Genomic DNA, 20,217 nt, shown 5'->3' on the forward strand with positions numbered 1-20,217 from the left:
AGGAACATTTCACATTACAAATGCTATGCAGTGACCAAGATGGGTGAGGAAATGGCAAATCCCCTGGGGAAATGATATGGTGTTGAGCTGCTGAAGTGGATTTCCTCCCACCGGCACAGCCAAGAGTCCTCCCTGAACTGCCTTCCGAGGCTGAGCTGCTTTCAACCTGCCACTGCTTGGAAGTGAGTAATGCTCAAATAACAGCTTTGCTTAATAAAATGCTGGCTATTTCTTTTTAAAGAGGTGCAAAATGTATTTGCAAGCAATAAGCCAGTATGTGATTTAACCACTGTTCCAGTGATTAACAGAGTGTTTAAACTCAGATGATTATAAAAAGCAAGGAGCCCAACAGATCCATCATGGCTTGAGCCAAATGCCAGTAAAATCAACTGAAAGATTCCTATCCACTTCAGAGGATTTAAGGTCAGGCTCCACAATCAAGATATCAAGTTTTACTATTCCAAAGGCCAGTCTTCCATTGTCAAAATACAATTGAAAACGTCTATCACATCATGAGGATGTTGCTATTTATAGTCTGGCATAAAAGTTACCACACTATGCAGCAGAGGTGTCTTAATTAACCTGTATAAACTATCTCAAAAAGATGATAAAAACTATGGAATGATAATTGGTAGAGGGAGGAGAGAGAAAAAGTAGCAATAGCTGATTCTTCACGAACTGCAGAATACATTTTTCTACTTATTTAACAAATTTCACATTGTTATTTGGTTTTACATGCCTTTTTATAAGGGCTTATTTCAACCTCTATATATCATTGTTGGGGGAAAATATTCAGCTCCTCTAAGTAAAATTCAATTAGCTGAAAACAGACTCTGTTAATTACAGTACTTTTTCCTCTTAAAATAAAATGTGGGCTCTAGTACAAGTTTATAAATGTTAAAGAGTGAAATTGTGCAGCACTCTCTACAGTAATTACCACATATTGCCTTTGTTGGGTAAGCAATATTTCTCTCCTTGCTTTGCAGATGGGGACACTGAGGCATGGGAAGTTTCTGTAATACTACAGAGAAGGGGCATAACAGGCCAGAACAAAATAAAATAGAACAGTCTTGGTCAAATGGACAGATGTCTGCAGCAGAAGTTTTTTTAACCATGATTTCAAATAATGAAACACATTTTCTTTTTATGGTGAACGTGGAAATGGAAGGATGTGCCTTCTTGATGAACCTTCTTGTCTTTCAAAATCTTATACAATAGGGTATGTACAAATATGTTTAAGTTTTCTTTAATTAACTTTAACCTCTTTCCTGCCAGTAGCTTGTATCAAAGAACAGGAACATTAGTAAGAGCTCTGCCGAGACATCTACAGGCATGACTTTGAAAATTTACTCACAGGGATGCACTGGCTCAGTTCCTCCTCCTGTTACCACTCCTGTGGATCTCCAAGGCATACTTTGCACTCACTCCACTCATGGGACTTCTCTTGAAGTTCCTGGGAGTTCGGTGTGGGGGATGTCTGCAGTATTTTACAGACCGTCAGCAGTGTAGGCAGGAAGAGCTGAACTCAGCTCCGTGCTTGCTCCTGTGATCTACTTATGATGTTCCTCTGACTACACCACATAAATTTGGGAAGAAGTAGGGATTCTGCATATTAGTAACTGTGTACCATTCCCTCCTCCCCATACACAAAATCAGGGAGGAGTGGGAATAACTGCTGATTTTCTCACTGATTCCTACAAGTGTATTTGGAAGCTCCCATTGACATGCCCCAGCTGGATGTGCTAACACTGTGCTGAGAGCTCATACGAGAGGGTCAGCACTAATCTCTGCCACTTAGCTGTGCTCAGAGGGGAATGGTTCATGCAGAACTGGATGAGCACGAGGAGGTCTGAGGAAATGCAAGTTTAAGGCTGGGCTTTGTTTTAGAGAATGCAAACACAACACAAAACTGTAAGAAAGTGTAACATTTCTGCTGGCCACAGCAAAAAGTTGAAGATAGAGGTATCACCTCGGATATCAACCCAAAATTAGCACTTGCTTAGAACCTACAGTGCCAGATCAAACCAGTGGTCCAGCAGCACGCACTGGTGTGAAATGACCTTAACACTGGTGAGAGAAATCATGCAACAAGGTTAGGGGAACACTCTGGTTGGTCATGGCCTGACCATGAAAACCCTGAACAAACTAAGCTTTTTCTCTTATTTCAGTGAAGGTTATGAATGACTAAGCGTCATGGTTTAACCCCAGCCAATACCTGAGCACCAGGCAGCCACTCGCTCTCCCCCACCCCTTCAAGGGGATGGGGAGGAGAATGGAAAAAAACCCCTCATAGGTTGAGATAAAGCCAGTTGAATAGGATAACAAAGGAAGATGATCATGATGATGATGATGATAATAATATCATCTACAATAAACAAGTGATGCACAAATGCAATTGCTCACCATGGTAAAAAAACAATCTAATGCCCAGTCTGTTTCTGAGCAGCGATCCCCCCTCCCAGCTCACTTCCCCAGTTCTATCCAGAGCACGACGTTCTATGGCCAGGAATATCCCTCTGGCCAGCCTGGGTCAGCTGTCCTGGCTGTGCTCTCCAGCTCCTTGTGCCCCTGGCAGGGCATGGGAAGCTGAAAAGTCCTTGGCTTAGTGTAGACACTGCAACTGCCTGGCAACAACTACAAACACCAGTGTGTTATCAACATTGTTCTCATCCTAAATCCAAAACACAGCACTAGACCAGCTACTAGAAAGAAAATTAATTTTACCTCAGCCAAAACCAGGACACTCAGATAATCCGTATTAGACTCAGAGGAGCAACATTATTAAAACCCACAAAAGAAAAAAACAATTTTCGGTGGCTGGATTTCATAAGTAGGTTGTTCCCTACATTGTATTGCTAAATTTTTATTTTCAAAAGTTAGGAAAAACTATATTAGGAAAGAACTGTATATGGTATTTGTGTTCCACTTTTTCCCAGCACTTGCATGAGAGCTCCGTGTTCCACATCTAGACCTACAGCTGCTATCGCAGTACCTATAAATTACACCAACTGGTAATTACAATGCGGCGAGTGCAACTGTGAGGTTATGAGAAGAGCTTTGCAAAAATATTTCTAATGCAGACAGCTGTAGGCAGTTATTGGCAGATATATCTGAAAAGCAGCACCGTTCAGAGGAAAGCAGATGGGATGGGATGGAGGTGTTCATACCAGGGACCATGAGCAGCAAGCGCAGAGGCTTGTTCCACTAGATGGCACCCGGCGCCAGCATCTTATTTTTGGGTGAGCAGCAGGAGAAAAGTGGGTGGCACGCAGGAAAGCTGAACTGAACATAACCTCCCTGCACACCTCAGCCCAGGAAAATGAGATCTGAGGATCTTAGCCGGCTCCCCCTGTGAAGACTGAAAACCACGGGCCATTGAAAACAGAAGGCTAATGTGGCAAAAACGGTAGGGGTTTCTACCTTGAGTTTACCAAGAGGCTATGAAAAGGCTGAAATAACAAAAAAGCAGAAATTAAATCTGTGCGGGGTCCCTGCATGGATATTTACTCTTTCTTCTACCTCAGCCTTATTTTCATTTTTACATAAAATCCTTTGAGTCTATGCCACTGGCATACATTAGTTCTCCTACAGAGAGCCAAATTGTTCTACTCCTCCTTATGTGGGGAGTTCACTTCCACAACAGCTCTCATGGAAAAATGTTTCAGTCCTGCACCCTGTATAAAATACCATTTGTGCTAAGGATGTGCCCAAAGTGGCATGTCAAACTTACGGAGAGCTCAGAACGAAATCTAGAAAACGCTGGTACGAGCCCCTTTTGACTTCAGACATGGCCTGAATCTGGAGAGTCTGCCGCCCATGGCAAAAATAATTAGAAAATTCCCGTTAAAAAACAATTTATGCTGGTAGATTAATGTCATGTTATTTAAAAAGTGATGCCACAGATTAGATTAATTGACTTCCCTATTAGTTAGCCTCAGCAGGGGTGTAGCAAGGGCATGAGTGGGTACAAAGCCTAAACCGTCTGGCCTTCCTGATGAGGCAGATCATAGCTGAGGACGAGGAACAGGGTAGAGAGAGCAGAGGGAAAGTCACACTGTCACTGCCTGTGTCCAGGACAGAGTGTCTATGAGCAGGAGGGATATTGTGGAGGGGAATGAGTTTGTTCACCAGCAGTCGCTGGCTGCTGATTTGGAGGTATGCCAAGGTGCCACTGGCACACACCGATGGGGTGTAAAGCTGGTGCCTACTTGCAGAAGAGGACTAATGCATGAAAATGGTTTGTAGAAATGGCAAAGGGGTTGTTGCTCTGTGCCAAAGGCTTTTGTCACTCGTGTTATCATCAGGTGGAGGGCAAGGATGCTACCTGTGGATTGCAAATCTTGTCGTCACCAAAGGACCTGGAACGTCAAACTGAACTGAACCTTGTCCTGTGTTACTGTGCTTGGTCCTGCCCTCAACAATCTTCATTCACACACATCCATCAGAGCTATATTCATGGGTTAAATATGAAATATGTGCTGAAGAGATTTTTACTGCTTCATCCAACAGAGGCTCTACTTTCAGTTGATGCATTTCATCATCTGTTACATCATGTTCACCTGCTACACCTGTCGTCTCCATGCACCACCCTAAAATATATGCAGAACTCCAAAGGACCACTAAATGCCCATGTTCCAGGGAAATGGTAATGTGCCACCCTTTCCACTGCTCACATGCACTCTGATCACCTGAAAGATCAATGCAATTGTTCCTGTGCAATATGGTTTACAATGCCTGTGTATGTACCTTCAGCCTAAACCACTTTGTAAACCATACTCATACCAACACAAAATGCGGCACTCCTTCCAACTCTCTTCCTGCCGGTGGTCGCCTGATCCATCACTATACCATGCTGTGGGGCCACCAATGCCTGACACACCTGTGTGCCTTCTGGCACCCTCTCACTTTCCAAATCTTCCCCTTATACTGGATACTTCTCCTCTGACACATCCAACCCTCCAACTGCCTGCATCGCTGCTCAGCCAGAGCAAGGTGAAACACAGCTGGGTGTGCAAAGTAGTTGAAGCTGGGGGAAACAAGAAGCTGGTTGTCAGGGATGAATAAAGATCATGCTGTAGTAGTAAGCTGCCTGGACCACTGTATTGTTAATTTTTAGCATTTCTAATACATACTATACATTACATTTCTATTTTTTTCCATCTTTGTTTTGTCTGGAACAGAACTGTGCTGTCAGTCAAATGCTTTTGCTCTTAGCTAGGTTTACTGCAGATACAAAGCTTATGTGCTCATGCTCTGTGTTCATCCTGTTGCTCAACACCCTTTCAGCCCACAACCTAATTTCAGATACATTGCCAGAAAGATGGAGTTTTCAAAAATTAAATAAATCCAGTAAGTTGCAGGGTGGGGTGTTTGGGGGTGTGTGTGTTAAAGAAAAGCAAAGATCGGATTGAGGCAGGGAAGGAAAGAGACTGAAGAAGTTAGGAAGTCTGGAGTGTGTCACACTGGGACACCAGAACTCTGACATGGATGTTGCTGAGAAATCTCCTAATTCCCATATTCCAGCTGTACATGGAAACAACTTATCCTCGAGCTCATGATTTTTTTGTGGTGAGTCAATCACAAGATATAAGCTTTGGGAACAGGCTTCACAAGCTCCAGGGCTCACAGATTTTAAAACATGTATGTCTCTAGTACAGATTTTTTTATACAAAGTAGTGTTTCTCTGCTGCTAGGTAGAGGCCAAAGAGAGTTATTTCAGGGATTTTTGTTGGGTTTTTTTGAGGATGTTTTTTGTTTTTTTTCTGTGGGGTTTTTTTTGTGCATGCTCAGGTGTGCTGAGACAAATCCTTGAGGAACACCTGAATGTAACTAGCATTTTTATGGGGAAAAAATGCTGAGAGAAGTGTTCATATCTTGCCATTGAATCTGTACTTCTCTATTGTTAAACTCACTGGTTACTGTACCAAAGAAACTGGATTGGAAAGAGGGCATGGGTCTCAGAAATGTAGGTGTTGCAATCTCTGACTTCCAGGACTTTTGCCCTTAAAACATGAGTCCTGTGTTAAACAGTGAGAGCCCCTGAAGAGGGAAGGCTGCTGATCTGCTGTACACAGGCATCGTGGGAGCTGCCTACAAAAAGCAGTAGGAAGCGCTGAGCACACAGGCATGCACAGGATCCTGCCTTCTCTCCGTTGGATGCCAGTCCCAACAGGACTTTAGGACTTGCCCAGGGTTTTCCTAAGTCAGAGACACAGTAATCCATTTAATGTGGTGGTATGGGTGAGAAAGAGTGGATATAAACAGAAAGGGGAGGTTCAGACTGGATGTAAGGAGAAACTTTCTCCCCATGAGGACAGTCAGGCAGTGGGAGGGGTTGCCCAGCAAGGCTGTGCAGTCCTCATCCCTGCAGGTTTTAAAACCTCAGCTGGATAAAGCTCGGAGTAACCTGCAGTAGGTTGGACCTTGGAAGAGCATTTCCAGCCTGAGTTATGTGGTGATCACTCTGTGTATAAATCAGGCAGATTTTTTTAAACTTTGCAGGTTTAGTCAGCTATTGCAAGGATGCAAAACATCTACTACCTCCTTAGCCATAACATATAGAGATGGCAACTTAGTGAAGAAGCATAGCAAATACTGAAATTACGTGTTTTATAACCAGAGTCAAGTGCAATGTTCTGCAGAAATAGCAAAGCACGCCTATATTGTCCCTTTGTACCATTCCCACACAGTTATCACCAATATGATATTTAAAACACACAAGGTGGCATCAGCTTCCTGGCTTTTAGCTTTGTATTTACAGACAATGATTTGAGGAATTTCGCTGTGCAACTTACGCATTTCCATTGGTGCTATGGAAATGTCACTCTGAAACACCATGTATCATCATATGCCTACATGTGTCTTATTGGTATGGTGGCATCCCATTCCTCATCAGTTGGGCCAGTCCTTTAAGTATATTAAAAAAACCAAGAAACTTTTAAGGGAAAAGCAGGTAGAAACTATGGGCTAAACTCTAGAGAAACAAGACAGGCAAGACGAGCTGCAGGGTGATGGAGCTAGAGCTGCAGGTAACCTGCAGTGCCACAAAGACAAAGTTGAGAAAGGGAGATTTAAAAAACCTCGACTAATCAAAGCTAAAGAAGGATTCCCTCAAGCTAATTGATGCCTATGTTAAACACTGAGCCTACCTCAGAACCTAGGGGGGACCTAAATGAAGAGGCATTGTGTGCTGGAAGTTTATTACTTGTAATGATACATAACCTTTCATGCTACATGCTTTAGGTAAGGCAATATGCTCTCATTAAGTTTAGAAATGCTATGTAAAGCCTATGTGTCATTCTTGTTTGTCTGCACTTACCTCACACTCTCTGAAAAGATAAACTATAAACCCGAAGGCTTGTAGCTTCAGTGAAATTGTGAGTGCATGTGTCTAAGCAGCATCGGGATCCTGGGAAGAGACTACTGGTCTATCTGCCTTCAGATGGGATGCTAGAGAGAGCATTTGTATCAAGGGAATCTGCCAAAAGACCCAAAACCGAAGGGCGATGCCTCAATTCTGACTGAATTTAAGGGACGAAACACCCCTGGATAGATCCTCTGACAGTGCTCTGGTGAGTGGCCAACTGCGACTCTCAGCCAGACGCCAACACATCTATATTCTAGCCAAAAACTTGAAAACTGGAATATAAAATTCATGTAGTCTGACTCTCCTGGGAAGCTGAGTACTTCTGTTTCCAGACTATGTCATCTTTTGTATAACACACAGCTCAGTGGATGCTGCAGCTGAATGCCAGACCATTGCAAAGGGCTGTCACAGAAAACCATTTGTCATGATACACATTATTTTGCAGAATTCTTAATGGATGAGTTTTACAATGAAGACATTGAAAAATTGCTTACCCATGAGGTATTTTGCTGAGGACATAATATGCTGTATATGAATGCTGATACACCTGCAAAACAAAATTAAGAAACAAAACAAACAAAAAAAAGATTAGTAATTGTCACCCGTGTTAATAGGGCTCTTTTTCTGCAAAAACAATCTAGCATTTATAGCTAGGGAGCTCTTATAAGCACTTCAAAACCCGTAGCAGAAAAGAACAATACATTAATTCACCTAATGCTGTTGTGTGTTCTTTTCATCTTGCACTTTATTACAGTGTTTGGCAAATCGTATACATCCAGATGCTCTGTGTCGTTACCATGACTACCAGGTCTTTGATTAAACTGGGGGCACATGGTCTCTGCAAGGGCTAAATATAGAACAATCATTAATGAGGACACCTTGGTCAGCTGGAGACGTTCTCCATCATTATAGCTAGACACAACAGGGATATAATGCATATTTCTCTGCTTTATTCCCACATAAATAAAACAGGGAGTGATGCTGGGTGATCTCAGAGCAGGTTGTAAGACCCCTGTCAGCCAGCAAATGAAACCTTATTGACTGAGGGCGTAAAGCTGACCTCACGTTTGTTTGACCTGTTACGTTGCATCTTCATATCAATTTGCACTCTTTGGGCCTTGGGGAGGAGCTTGTCAGCTTGCATGGCAGGTCATCTCAGAAGGGAGAGTTTATTACTTATTTTCTAAGTAGTAAATAATAATACCAGAGTCAAGGTCAGTGATTTAAGAGTGGGTGGACTGATTTTCTGCCAGCGGCAACGCAATTCCTAACAGGGATCTGTGGTTGCCCAAGGTGAGCGATGCCGAGCAGCACAAGTCAGGGCACTAGTGTGAAAGTTCTAAATATGAATGGCTTTCTACACATTTATACAGGCACTCACTTTTTCAAATCTGTTCTGGTACTGTATGCTACTAAATAAATAAATAAGACTCCTAACAATCATTTTGTTTGACTTCTACTTAAATCTTTAAGCCGCTTGCTCTCCAGTAGCTGTCATAAAGCATCCCATCCCAGAGCACAAAGAAGGAACTTCTTGAATACTTGCTTCACCAATCAAGTTTATCTGATCAAAATTATTTTTTCTATCTCTGGCTTTGCGCAATTTTTTTTTTGGCTAAGAAACCATGAGATGTCCTGCATGGTGCTGTCAGCCTCACCAGTGACCATCCCAAGCCCATTTCTAGCACCACAGACAAGTAAGCATGACTTATTAACAATCGCTCTCGAGGGCAAGCCTGCATACTGGCATCTAACAGGGTTACATCTTTTTGGGACTCAGTAGAGAGGCAGATAAATGCAAGACACTTTAATATCCTATAGATATTAAAACAAACTGTTACAATTTGTATCCAAACACTAAATCCTTACACTACTGCATGAACCCCCTGAAAAAAAAAAAAAGCAATCACCAGAATATAGAGGTGAAAGCACTGGATTTCAGCCTACGAAATGCAGCAACTGATGGCAGACTGATGTGATTCCCTTCTTCCCCTGTGCAATTCACTGCCTTCATTACAAGGACATCAGCAGGTTACATCCCAAAATCGTATCTCCTTTTAGGCATTCAGATACATAAAGACTCCTCTGGCAAGGTGAGTCTCTGGTATATTGATATCAGGGAAGGTCGAGGAATACAAGTGAATTCACCGAGAGCTAGCATTTATTTTAGTACAGGTGTCCTTTTTAGATCCACCCGTTTCAGATGATGTCAAATGAATTACCATTATCTTATCTATATCCAATCATACCAAAGAGCTCTTGAATCTTAAAATGCTGATATTGGAGACCTGGCTGATGCATGCAGCTTTAGATTTTATTCCAGCCTTGCTGAAGTTCTAAAACTGCTAAAATTTCTTAAAGAAAATGCACCGGAAGACTAAATTTGTCTACAGAGCTGAGAAACCTAATAATACATTGCCAATAAATACTGAGCAACTTTTATCTTCAAATATCCTGGCATTAGGATGTAGAAAATGATGTAGATATATAACATGTGATCCAGGACAAGGACTGGCATTCAAGGTAACAAGCCATGCTGTGTTGTCCAGCTATCAGAGGCAGAGGCAGAAGCCAGCCCCCAAAATGAGTATGAACAGAGGCCTTCAGGGAAAAATAGAGAAATGTAGCAGGCTGGAGGGAAAAGAAGCAACCAGGGAAATTTTGAGCAGGACATCTGCTGATGTGCCTGCTCGTGGTACAGAGTCCCCACAGCCATGCTAGAGAGTTTAGAGCTTAGAGCCATTAAGGGAGACCAAGGTAAAACATTTTCTTTGCTGAGAGAGTTTAGGAGTGGGGAAAACAAAAATTGCAAGAGTCTCAAAGAACTCTTTTAATTTCTGAATTTCATTTGTCATTCTCTTGGGTCTTTGGCCAGACTCCAAAATATCTCACATTTGCTGTGCCTGTAGCATGTAGTCTTCAAAGGCTTGTAGCTAGCAGAGTTCATTCACCGGGGCAATCCTTTCTCACATAAATCCTTCAAATCAGTAGGTTTGTTCATGTAAACAACAACTACTTGTATGAGTAAAGATTTCAGGATCAGATATTTATTATTATTATTATTATAGTTCTTAAGGACAAGAGCCCATGCAGCTCAAAAGTCCTTCTTATCCCTACTATTTCAAAGCTTTTTGGAAAACACACTGCAAGCAACCCTCCTAAGCAGACAGGAATCCAAGAGAAACATCGCTTAATGTCTTTCAGAGAAATGAAATGGGTAATTTCCTCTTAGCCATGCAAACGAAATGAAGTTATTTTAACCTTTCAAGAGGATGACAATGTCTGCTTAATCTCTCAAATAAAATTTCTGCTGGGGTCAAGCTGAATTAGGCTATTCACTTAACAGTAGGGAAACCCCAGACCAGTGAAAAGTGCAGGAAGGAGATGAGCATTCTTCTGAAATCCAAAGCTAAGTCTCAGTGCTTAGAAGTTAGTATTCATTTCACTTAACCTCTCTGTTTCGGATTAACTCCCTGTGTTCCCCTTCTCTATCCAAGGTTTGGTAAAAGTGATTGCACTGATTTGATGTTCTTCGCCCAGATTTTTGGCTGGATCCCAGCTTTGGCAGAGCTCTTCTCAGCACAGAGGCATATTTGAAGGTAGCAGAGTTTTTGGCAACTGTTTTGCGGTGTAGACCATGTGTGCCAAGTGATCCCACCAACATAAGTTAGAACAGGCTTGAGACTGCTCTGAGGGGTTCTAGGTAATACCAAAATTGGGTCACAAAAGCTCCCATGCCAGCTGTGACCAATGAGTGCTGTAAAAGTCATTATACTAAACCCACTGTGCCAGAAACACTCTCCCACTGGGCTTGTCATCCCAGGTCAGAGCACAGATCTTGCTTACTTTCAATCTACATTATGCTCTGCAACATGTATGTGTTTACACTGAAATCATAAAGGATCTAAGAGATGGATCTATCTGTTTCCACTTAAGTCTTGGAAAGGCAATTATCTCTCTAAAATTCAGAAAAATACAGGACTAATCATATATGACAACACTGTTGTGAAGCCACTGACTTCATTTTATGTAATCAACAAAAGAAACCTGGATCTGAGCAGATGACTGCAGAAATGCAAACACTGCAGCACATATAGCTGAGCATCCACCTCTCCCCCACCACCAAATTCCAAAATAACAAGTATATTGTGGTTCCTACAAGCTACAGAAACAAAATAGAAGTTTTTTGCCACATTAGTGCAGAATGAAGTATGGTGTGAATGGTAGAGTAACATTTCCTTGAAATGTATCCTAGTCCTAGTCCAGCAGGACTTAAATAGAAAATATATGTTATTTAAGAATAGAATGGATTTGGACTCTTTTATTCATTGTGACTTTTCATATCATTTAACTTCAAATCCTGTCCTGGTTTAGGCTGAGATAAAGTTAATTTTCTTCCTAGTAGCTGGTCTAGTGCTGTGTTTTGGATTTAGGATGAGGACAATGTTGATGATAACACACTGTTGTTTGTAGTTGTTGCCAGGCAGTTGCAGTGTCTACACTAAGCCAAGGACTTTTCAGCTTCCCACGTCCTGCCAGGGGCACAAGGAGCTGGAGAGCACAGCCAGGACAGCTGACCCAGGCTGACCAGAGGGATATTCCCGGCCATACAACATCGTGCTCCGGATAGAACTGGGGAAGTGAGCTGGGAGGGGGGATCGCTGCTTGGAAACAGACTGGGCATTGGGTTTTCTTTCTGCACGTGGTGAGCAATTGCATTTGTGCATCACTTGTTTTATTAATACTGTTGTTGGTATTGTCATTAGTTTTATTATCTTCCTTTTTTATCCTATTAAACTGTTTTTTTCTCAACCCACAAGCTTGGGTGTTTTTTTTTTTCCATTCTCCTCCCCATCCCTTTGTACGTGGAGGGGTGAGTGAGTGGCTGCCTGGTGCTCAGTTACCAGCTGGGGTTAAATCTTGACAAATCCATAGTTCTTGGTCTTGCCACAAAGCAACTGCACAAATACTTGACATAAGCCCAAAAAGACAGGCATGATCATGGTTACCTCCCTACATCACACCTGGATCGTCAGACAGACACAAGCTGGACACTCAGAGCCTTCGTCTTCATTAATTTCTTGTTAAAAGTTTGAAATTGTCACTGTTATTTTCAATTTGTCACTGCGCAACTCACAAAGGATTAGGAAAACGTTATAGATGGAAATTAGGGAATTTTTAGAAGGAGATTGTGAAATGTGTTTTCAGTATATTTTGCCTGGTACAAAAGACTACACTACCTGCTCGGGATTTATCTCTAGCATCAGAAAAATGGAATAGTTTAGTTTACACTTCCATCTTCCGTGCCGGGTTCTGTCACATTTTGTGGGCTGATACCATGGTAGCACCAGCAGTAACCAGCATTTATTGAAAGGCATTTTTTTATGTTCGTGTGACAAGGTGCTGAATCAATACAAACAAGAGGCACATGGAGACTTTCTTTCAAGGTTTACAAGCAAACAAGGGGGAGGAAAAAGCCCTTAGAAGACTCACCAAATCAGCCCAATCCTCTCATCTTCCCACAGGCTGTTTTATCAAAACAGCTAATTTAGGGTCTTACCACTCAGCATATTAAACAGTTTGTGGATCTGAGATTAAACCCAGGTGGACTGGCTGCCATGATCTCATGAGAATTACTTCCGTGATAAATACAGGAATAAAAAAATCCCTTGCATCCATTTTCTAAATGACTTCATGGAGCTGCCTGGTCCTTCATGCAGTAATGTTATTTACATTAAAGAATTATCTAGAAAACCCACAAAAAATCCCATAAATCTTAAAGTTTGAAAGGGAACAGCTACAAGGCAAAGTAGAAGCGCAAACTGTGTTATAAAGCAGTTTGCAAGGTTTAATACAAAATTTCTAGTATTTAGTGTCTTCTTTTTCAGGAATCACACATTTCATCCAAAAAGTACCCCCAAATAAAAAAGAACACTATAAATAATCATCAGAAATAAAACTGTACAACGGTGGGCTAAAGTCTGAAAATAGCAAGAATATATTTTAATGTAATTAATCATAAAGCACTCAGTAGTTATCTGGGTTAAAGGAATCACTTTTTATTCCGTAACAATAAAATATATTTCCAAATAATAGATCCCAAATTGTCTTTATAATCTATTCCCTTTTATACTCTACAGTAAGATGGTAAAAATACAGCACAAGTGGCTGGTGGAACAGGAACTGCCAGATCCATTAAAAGGGTTTCCCCTGAAAAGTCTCTGAAAAGACCTTTGCTGGAAGTAGATTATATAGCCCATTTTCCTACTTTGCTATGAGCAGACAAATCCCCAAATGCACATATGAATGTCAAACCAATTGAATAATCACAAACATCTGACATAATTACATACTCCACCTTTCAAAATTGTCCTGGCACCCTTAAATCGTATCTCATGCTGAGATGCAAAACATGCAGGTAAAAGATGATTTGCCATTTGGCCTTTAATATCTGTGATATTTAACCAGGCTCTGAAGTTGACAAATTAAGAAGGAAAAGAGAATAAAGTAGAAAGCAGGAAGGCTGCTGCTCTGCATTGGCAAACAGCTCACGTATTTGGTACCCTGTTATCTAACGATGGCATGAAAGGGAGGGAAAAACAAGTTCAGAAGGAAAATCTCAAGCAAATGTTAGCCAGAGGTTGTGTTTCGTTCTACTACATGCACATACCATGCACAGTAAAGGCTGACCTTACCACAGTGTCACACTGATTCTTCTCTCGGTCAGTCACCAATAAACAAATACTGTGTTACCTATACAGGGTAACTATGTCATTCATACCAATCTTCCCATAGAGAAAAGGATAATTGTCTGACTAAAAATACCTCACTGCCATACTTCTTTATGGTATTCTGTGGAGAATTACAGCAGGTCACTGTACCTGTTTGCAGAATTTTCTGTATTTTTTATGAAAGTCAACATCAAAGACTAAATTTTAACTTAATGAGTCAACATCATTTGCCTCAATCAAAATTCTTTATACCATTGGTTTTGTTGGGGCTGTACAATCTGAAAACTGATGAATAACTTGAACTCTTCTGTTCTGTTGAGAAGAAATCCTTCTTTTCCCATTACATGTTGAACTGGTCCTTCATAGGGATGAAAAAATCCCTATAACTCACCACCAACTTCTTGGTAATGTTTTGTTGAATTTCTGATCTTTCCTTCTCCCATTTAGAGCACAAGGGGTTACCTCAGGCTGAGGCGTGGTTTGTGGGCAGTTAGGTAATGATCTTTCCATTTTTTTTTCTATCAGTGGAGACAGACTGGTCAGCAGTATTCTCCCCAGCCCAACTATTTTAGGAAAGTATTACCACCACTTTATTACTAATAGGCATTCCATAGTAACCAGCATGGAATTAGATTATCTGGAAAAAATCCATGCTATCTATTCCTTTTGTCACTGTAATAAAAAAACCCCACACCAAAATCCATACTGGTATTTTGTACCATACACTCAGTGAAGCTCAATTTCTTGCAAGGACCAAACAAATCAATAAAGCCATATAATTTGAGCTCTTTTCAACATCCTCACCTTTCAAATTCATTGTGATACTGACCTATTTTGTTTACTTCTGAGACAGCAAATCGTCTTTTGTCTCTACATTGAATTATCCGTTTATACTTTATCGCTTCCCAAGTAATGTACCTCTACTACAGTCTCATGCCATGTGCCAACCTGTTTCTGCAGCCCCCCCAGGGAACACTGCCCATTTCTCTTTGTGCCTCCAATAAATTAGGAAAACCATAATGAAATGCTATCAATGAGCATTTCCTGTGCATTGGTTCAGCTGGTAGCCAAATAACCCACAGTTGTTACCAAACACCTGATTTGGGTGACTGCACCGTATTCAGCTGATCAGCCACATGTGTAATGTGGTCACAGCCACGGAAGGTGTACACCGTGAGAGCGGTGCCACTCTGGGATGGTCTGGGGAGCTCAGGAAAGGGCAGAGATGGGGGAAATAGGTTTGAGCAGGAAAGGTGATATGAAGAAGGGGTCTCTGGGTCAATCAATGCACAGAACATTTGGCAACTGGTTGCCTTTGCTATAAATGTCTCTTTTCCAGTGGAACTAACTTAAATTCACCTTTGGGCAAAAGGAGCACATATTACAGTTGAGTTATGGGAGGAAATTACTTTTCTTGGAAAGAGGAGGGGAGGATCCCAACCCAGCAGCATAACTGTGCCTGGGCGAAATGACACAGCCAACACTAAGCGGTCAATGTCTCAGCTGACCAATGGGTCAGCGCCTCATCTCAGCCACACCACTGTGAATAAGGAGCTGCTCCACTGCTACTCAATGTTGTAGAAAATCAAGGCTCAGAAATTTGGTATCTCCAGTACGAGGAAGAAATTTTAGCAATTGATTTGGAAGAAGGGAATAAAATGCTATGTACAAGGGATGGAGAGTGGAAGAACAACAGAGGCAGTGGATCATCAGTGAGAGTCTTTGCATGGCTCCGTTTTTCAAATCTTTTAACAATTTAATCTCTAAGACTGAAAATTAAATCATTGCAATACAAGCCTGAAGGAGCCTTTCTCTGTAAGCTTGTCCTTGGTGTGCAGAGGACAACCAGAACAGCTCTCTAGTCATGCAGTGCTGTGAACACCCTGTCACCCACTCTGGACAGGCTTCCTCGGAGCAGCAACAATCTCACATCAAGGTGACATCAGGAAGGGATGGCACAGTCATGCCACGGGGACTTGCATTTTAGAAATGTTCGTAATTCAAGCTCAAGCCGATTGTAATAGGGTCATGTGCTGCAGGCAACACATACAGTTAATATGTAAATCTCTCCCACAAACATACAGGGGGAGTGCTAGGATTAGAAGCTGATTTTTCAGCTACTGAAGCAAAGGTGTCTGAACCAGCAAAGCCCAGGAGTTACTCCTTCACAAATAATGTCATCTCTAGTTTGCAAAATAACCATAAATAAAGTGTGATGGCAACATCCCCTACAGTAATAGATGGACTGCAGTGTTGTAAGATAATGCTGTTGCTTCATGTTCCACAAACTGATTATCTATCTATCTATCTATCTCAGTTGTTTCATGATAATAATTCTTTATTAAAAGATTTGTTTCCAAATTACACTTTTGAGAGCCTTATATTGCTGACGATGCCAAACGGGAATTTCAAGGCTGACTTTAGGATGTCACTTTGTGACATGGTGGAGGTAAAGTGGATGCTCTTTTTGTTACAAATGCAGCTCCAGAACCAACTTAGGCTACAGGTATTAACATACAGCTCGTGTGCCAGAGCTCAGCCCTAGGAGAGCGTTAATCCAATCTGCCAACTGCTGCTGCACTCTAACACAGCTCTGCCCTGCCAAGCAATTACAAAAGCCTCCTTTTGCTCCCGAGCCACCTGTCCCTCCCAGCGCTCCACTGGCACCAGCAGCACCAGCTAGCACTTGCAGTCGCTGGCTTTAAAGGACGACTGCTCCGTTTTTAACTGGTAAATAAAATGGCAGCTACAAAACACTCGGTAGGATTTTTGCACCAGCCTTTGTGCACTTGTTGTTGCTCGGGTTATTGGGAAGCATCTGCAGCCAAGTTATTAGGAATTACAAGTGAGGGTTATGAATAATAAGCTCGTTTTCTGGTTGATCTTGTTTTTTAACTTTTATCGGTATTCACATCACATGGTATAAGCTCCCAGGTTCCCCTCCCACTCTGCAGCAGGCATAGTGTAAGACTGGATGGAAATTCTCCAAGCTCTGCACTTGCCTGTTTTACAGTCCCGTTTAGCAACTTGGAAATGAGAATTAAATTATCTAGTACAAAGTTAATGTCATGGTTCTAACATAGAAACAATATATCTAAGGAAAAGTAGTAAAAGCAAACAACTTTGCATTATTACACAACAAGAATAAGAGTACAAAAGTAGGCTAAATCAAAGTTTTAGAAGGAGACAATAATTATCCCAAACCTAGGAAACATAGAAAACCTTCAAACCCACACAAACCCATGCAAAACATACAACCATGATTCTCTTGTAATACCTATGGTCATAATAATAATATCTGTATTGGGTCAGACCCAAAGTCCATCCAGTTCACTATCCTGGCTTGGATAGTAGCCCAAAGCTGATTCAGAAAGAAAACTAGAGTTAGCTTATCTATAGCCATCCTTCCCCAAAATACTTTCCGAGGCTGTCGCAGCGTGCAGCTTGGAGCCACTCTCTTTGCAGCTGCCTACCTCGAGGGATGTCCCTGCCATTGACCTCTCCAGTCATTCTTTACAAGCAGTTACCCTTTTTGCACCTACAGCCTCATGTAGCAACACCACCTTCCCAGACAACGGTGCCAAAAGCATGCTTGGAGTATGTCCTCTGACCAGTCTTTGGTGTCTATTTTAGCCCCAGAGTTACACCCTGGAGTACACTGATTATAAAGGCAGCCCAGGGCAGCTGACGCAGATGGGGAATTTACATTGTTCACATCTACATTCACTTGACTGATGCTCACCTTTGTTGACTCTGGAGTTACAAGTCTGAGGGCTGAAGGACAACATGAGAAATCAATGCTTAATAAGCCATGCTTTTAATGAAACTTTAGGTAATGCCTTCTTTAAACAAAACATTTCCTGAGCTGGGCAGGCTGGATGTGGAAAGGTTCTAAAAACCTCTTTTTTGTGAAGTTTACAATCCAAATGATGCAGCTTTGTAGCAATTTCATGACAACCAAGCCATGAAAATGGGCTGAATGCTAAGTATATCTAATTAATTTATTCACTTTTAAATAATTCACTTTAGCAGCAGAAATTAGCAACTACAGAACGACAGCATATGTTCTTTCTATTAAAATTTACTCTTAGCATATCAAAATTGCTTTTTCTAGCACAGCAGTTGAGAGGTTGAATAATACAAAGAAGTTAGTGCTGTCATTGAAATGATGGTCATAAGCTCAGGGCATTCTTAGAAGACTCAAATAAAGGAATCCAAGACAAGAAAGATGAGACCTTCAAAAAGCACTAGAGAGCAGAAGTTTAAGAGCACTGAAGTGGATGGGAAAGGACAATGAAAGTTTTCAGATATATGCCAGGGACCTTGGTCCAAAAATGCACTGTTTGTTCAGTGAAAGATTCATTTTCTAGTTCCATATGAGATCAGAAGACTTTGAGCTGTATCTTGATGTACATGTAGATCTAATTCACTGGAGGTTACATTTCTATATTCTGACATAAGGAAAAATAAACTGAAATCACATATGAGCCAATGGGGCTTTTCGTCTGTCACCCTTGTGATGCTATGGATACCTCCCAACAGGTAAACGGACTGTGATGATGATGGGCATCTCTTCAAAAAGTGTGGGGAGAGCAAACAGGGCAGGAAGAAGCACAGAGCATCCTCTGTTCCTTACCTGCTGCACAAACCTTCATGGCACCACCATCAACAGCATTGCTGTACGGGTACTCTTCCACTCTTGCACATAAAAACCTGAGGACTCACGCTTCTAAAGACCTGACTAAAGCCCTATGATTCGTTTCCCTTTTCAAGAAAGAGGGCGGGTGGGGGGGGTGGGGGTGTTGAGCAGAGAATAAAAGAAAAGAGAATAGAGGATTCCATTTTCAAATCTGGGTCATTAGCTGCCCAAGGAGGAACGTAAATTATTGGTTTTAACATAGCCCTGATAAAAACAGAGTTCTGCAGGCAGTTAAAGAGATAAAAAGCATTTGTTCAGGGTAAACACAGAGCCACACACTCCTAGGGTTTAGGCATGTAACTCGGGTAAAGTGGAGAACACTGGCACCAGAAGATTTGCATTTTTGAGTACAGGAATTTCATTGGGGTGCTCTGCATAGTAAGATCTGGTTTTCCAGAAGAGGGCACTAAATATATATTTTTTTTTTCCTATTTCAGAGATTAAAAACAAGTAAATAAATAAAAAACACTGGAAATCAGAAGAATTAGATTAAAAACTCCTGCAGGCTGGGACTGCCTGCATTTTGCTTTCTAATGCCTTTTAAATCACTGTTGTTTTCCCATTTTACATCTTATTCTTAATATATTTCTTTCCTTAACATTTTAAAATAACTATCTATACTTATGACAATCCAGCATAAAGCGGGATTTTTATTGTCCCCAAACACTTAGGAAGCAAAATTATGCTAAAACCAGGAACTCGCCTCTAATGTAATTTTGAAGTTTCGGTATGTTGCAAGGAACCTAGTTCTTTATGAAGTTCTATTTTTTTTTTTTTTCCAATAATTTCTATATAGCTGCATTTATTTCACTCCTCTTAAAGCACAGAAGGTTCCCCTGTGTTTCACCAAGATGGATTCCCATGGGAGTGCAAAAGAGAAAACTGCAATGATTTTACTGCTGACTATCTGATTTTGACTATCTAGGAGACCTTGTACAATTACCTTACCTATGTTTTATTCAAAAATAAATTGCAGGTTATTTTTAAGATGTTTTGTGAATTTTGTTAGAAAATTAATCTCTACCAGTCTGTCTGTTCAAGTTAGATCATCTATACACTCAGAAAAGGAAGCAGAATGAAAAATCTAATATTATCCAAGCAAAAAAAAAAAAAAAAAAATCAGTTATTTTTGTATCATAATGTTTTGCCTTGAGTCTTTTTATTTTCCCTTCCGTGTTTGGTAAAAATCTTATTTGCTAAAGAAAACATTTACAGAGGAAGACTGCTTATGGCTGATACCGACACATAATATACCTATATACTCTTGCATGACAGGATAATTATTTCTGACTTTTGATATTACTCTAGTCTTCCCTGGAACTGTGGATTTTCTTTTCAGTTTACTGATGTATATCTGTATCTGTGAATAAACGTAGGATACAGTTGGCCTCTGCTACATGAGCAAGGCTGTCCAACTTAGT

The 20,217-nt window shown here is 41.1% G+C and overlaps 1 protein-coding gene across 4 annotated transcripts in view; it reads right to left on the bottom strand.

The window, feature by feature from the left end:
* DPP6 (dipeptidyl peptidase like 6) overlaps positions 1-20,217 on the bottom strand; it is a 563,740-nt gene that overhangs the window by 117,423 nt on the left and 426,100 nt on the right. For all 4 annotated transcript variants that reach the window (XM_075746658.1, XM_075746660.1, XM_075746657.1 and 1 more), the window contains exon 6: positions 7,861-7,913. In XM_075746658.1, the coding sequence (XP_075602773.1) occupies positions 7,861-7,913 (53 nt within the window). The remainder of the gene's footprint in view (positions 1-7,860; positions 7,914-20,217) is intronic.

Source organism: Balearica regulorum, chromosome 2 (assembly GCF_011004875.1).
Source record: "Balearica regulorum gibbericeps isolate bBalReg1 chromosome 2, bBalReg1.pri, whole genome shotgun sequence".
NCBI lineage: Eukaryota > Metazoa > Chordata > Aves > Gruiformes > Gruidae > Balearica > Balearica regulorum.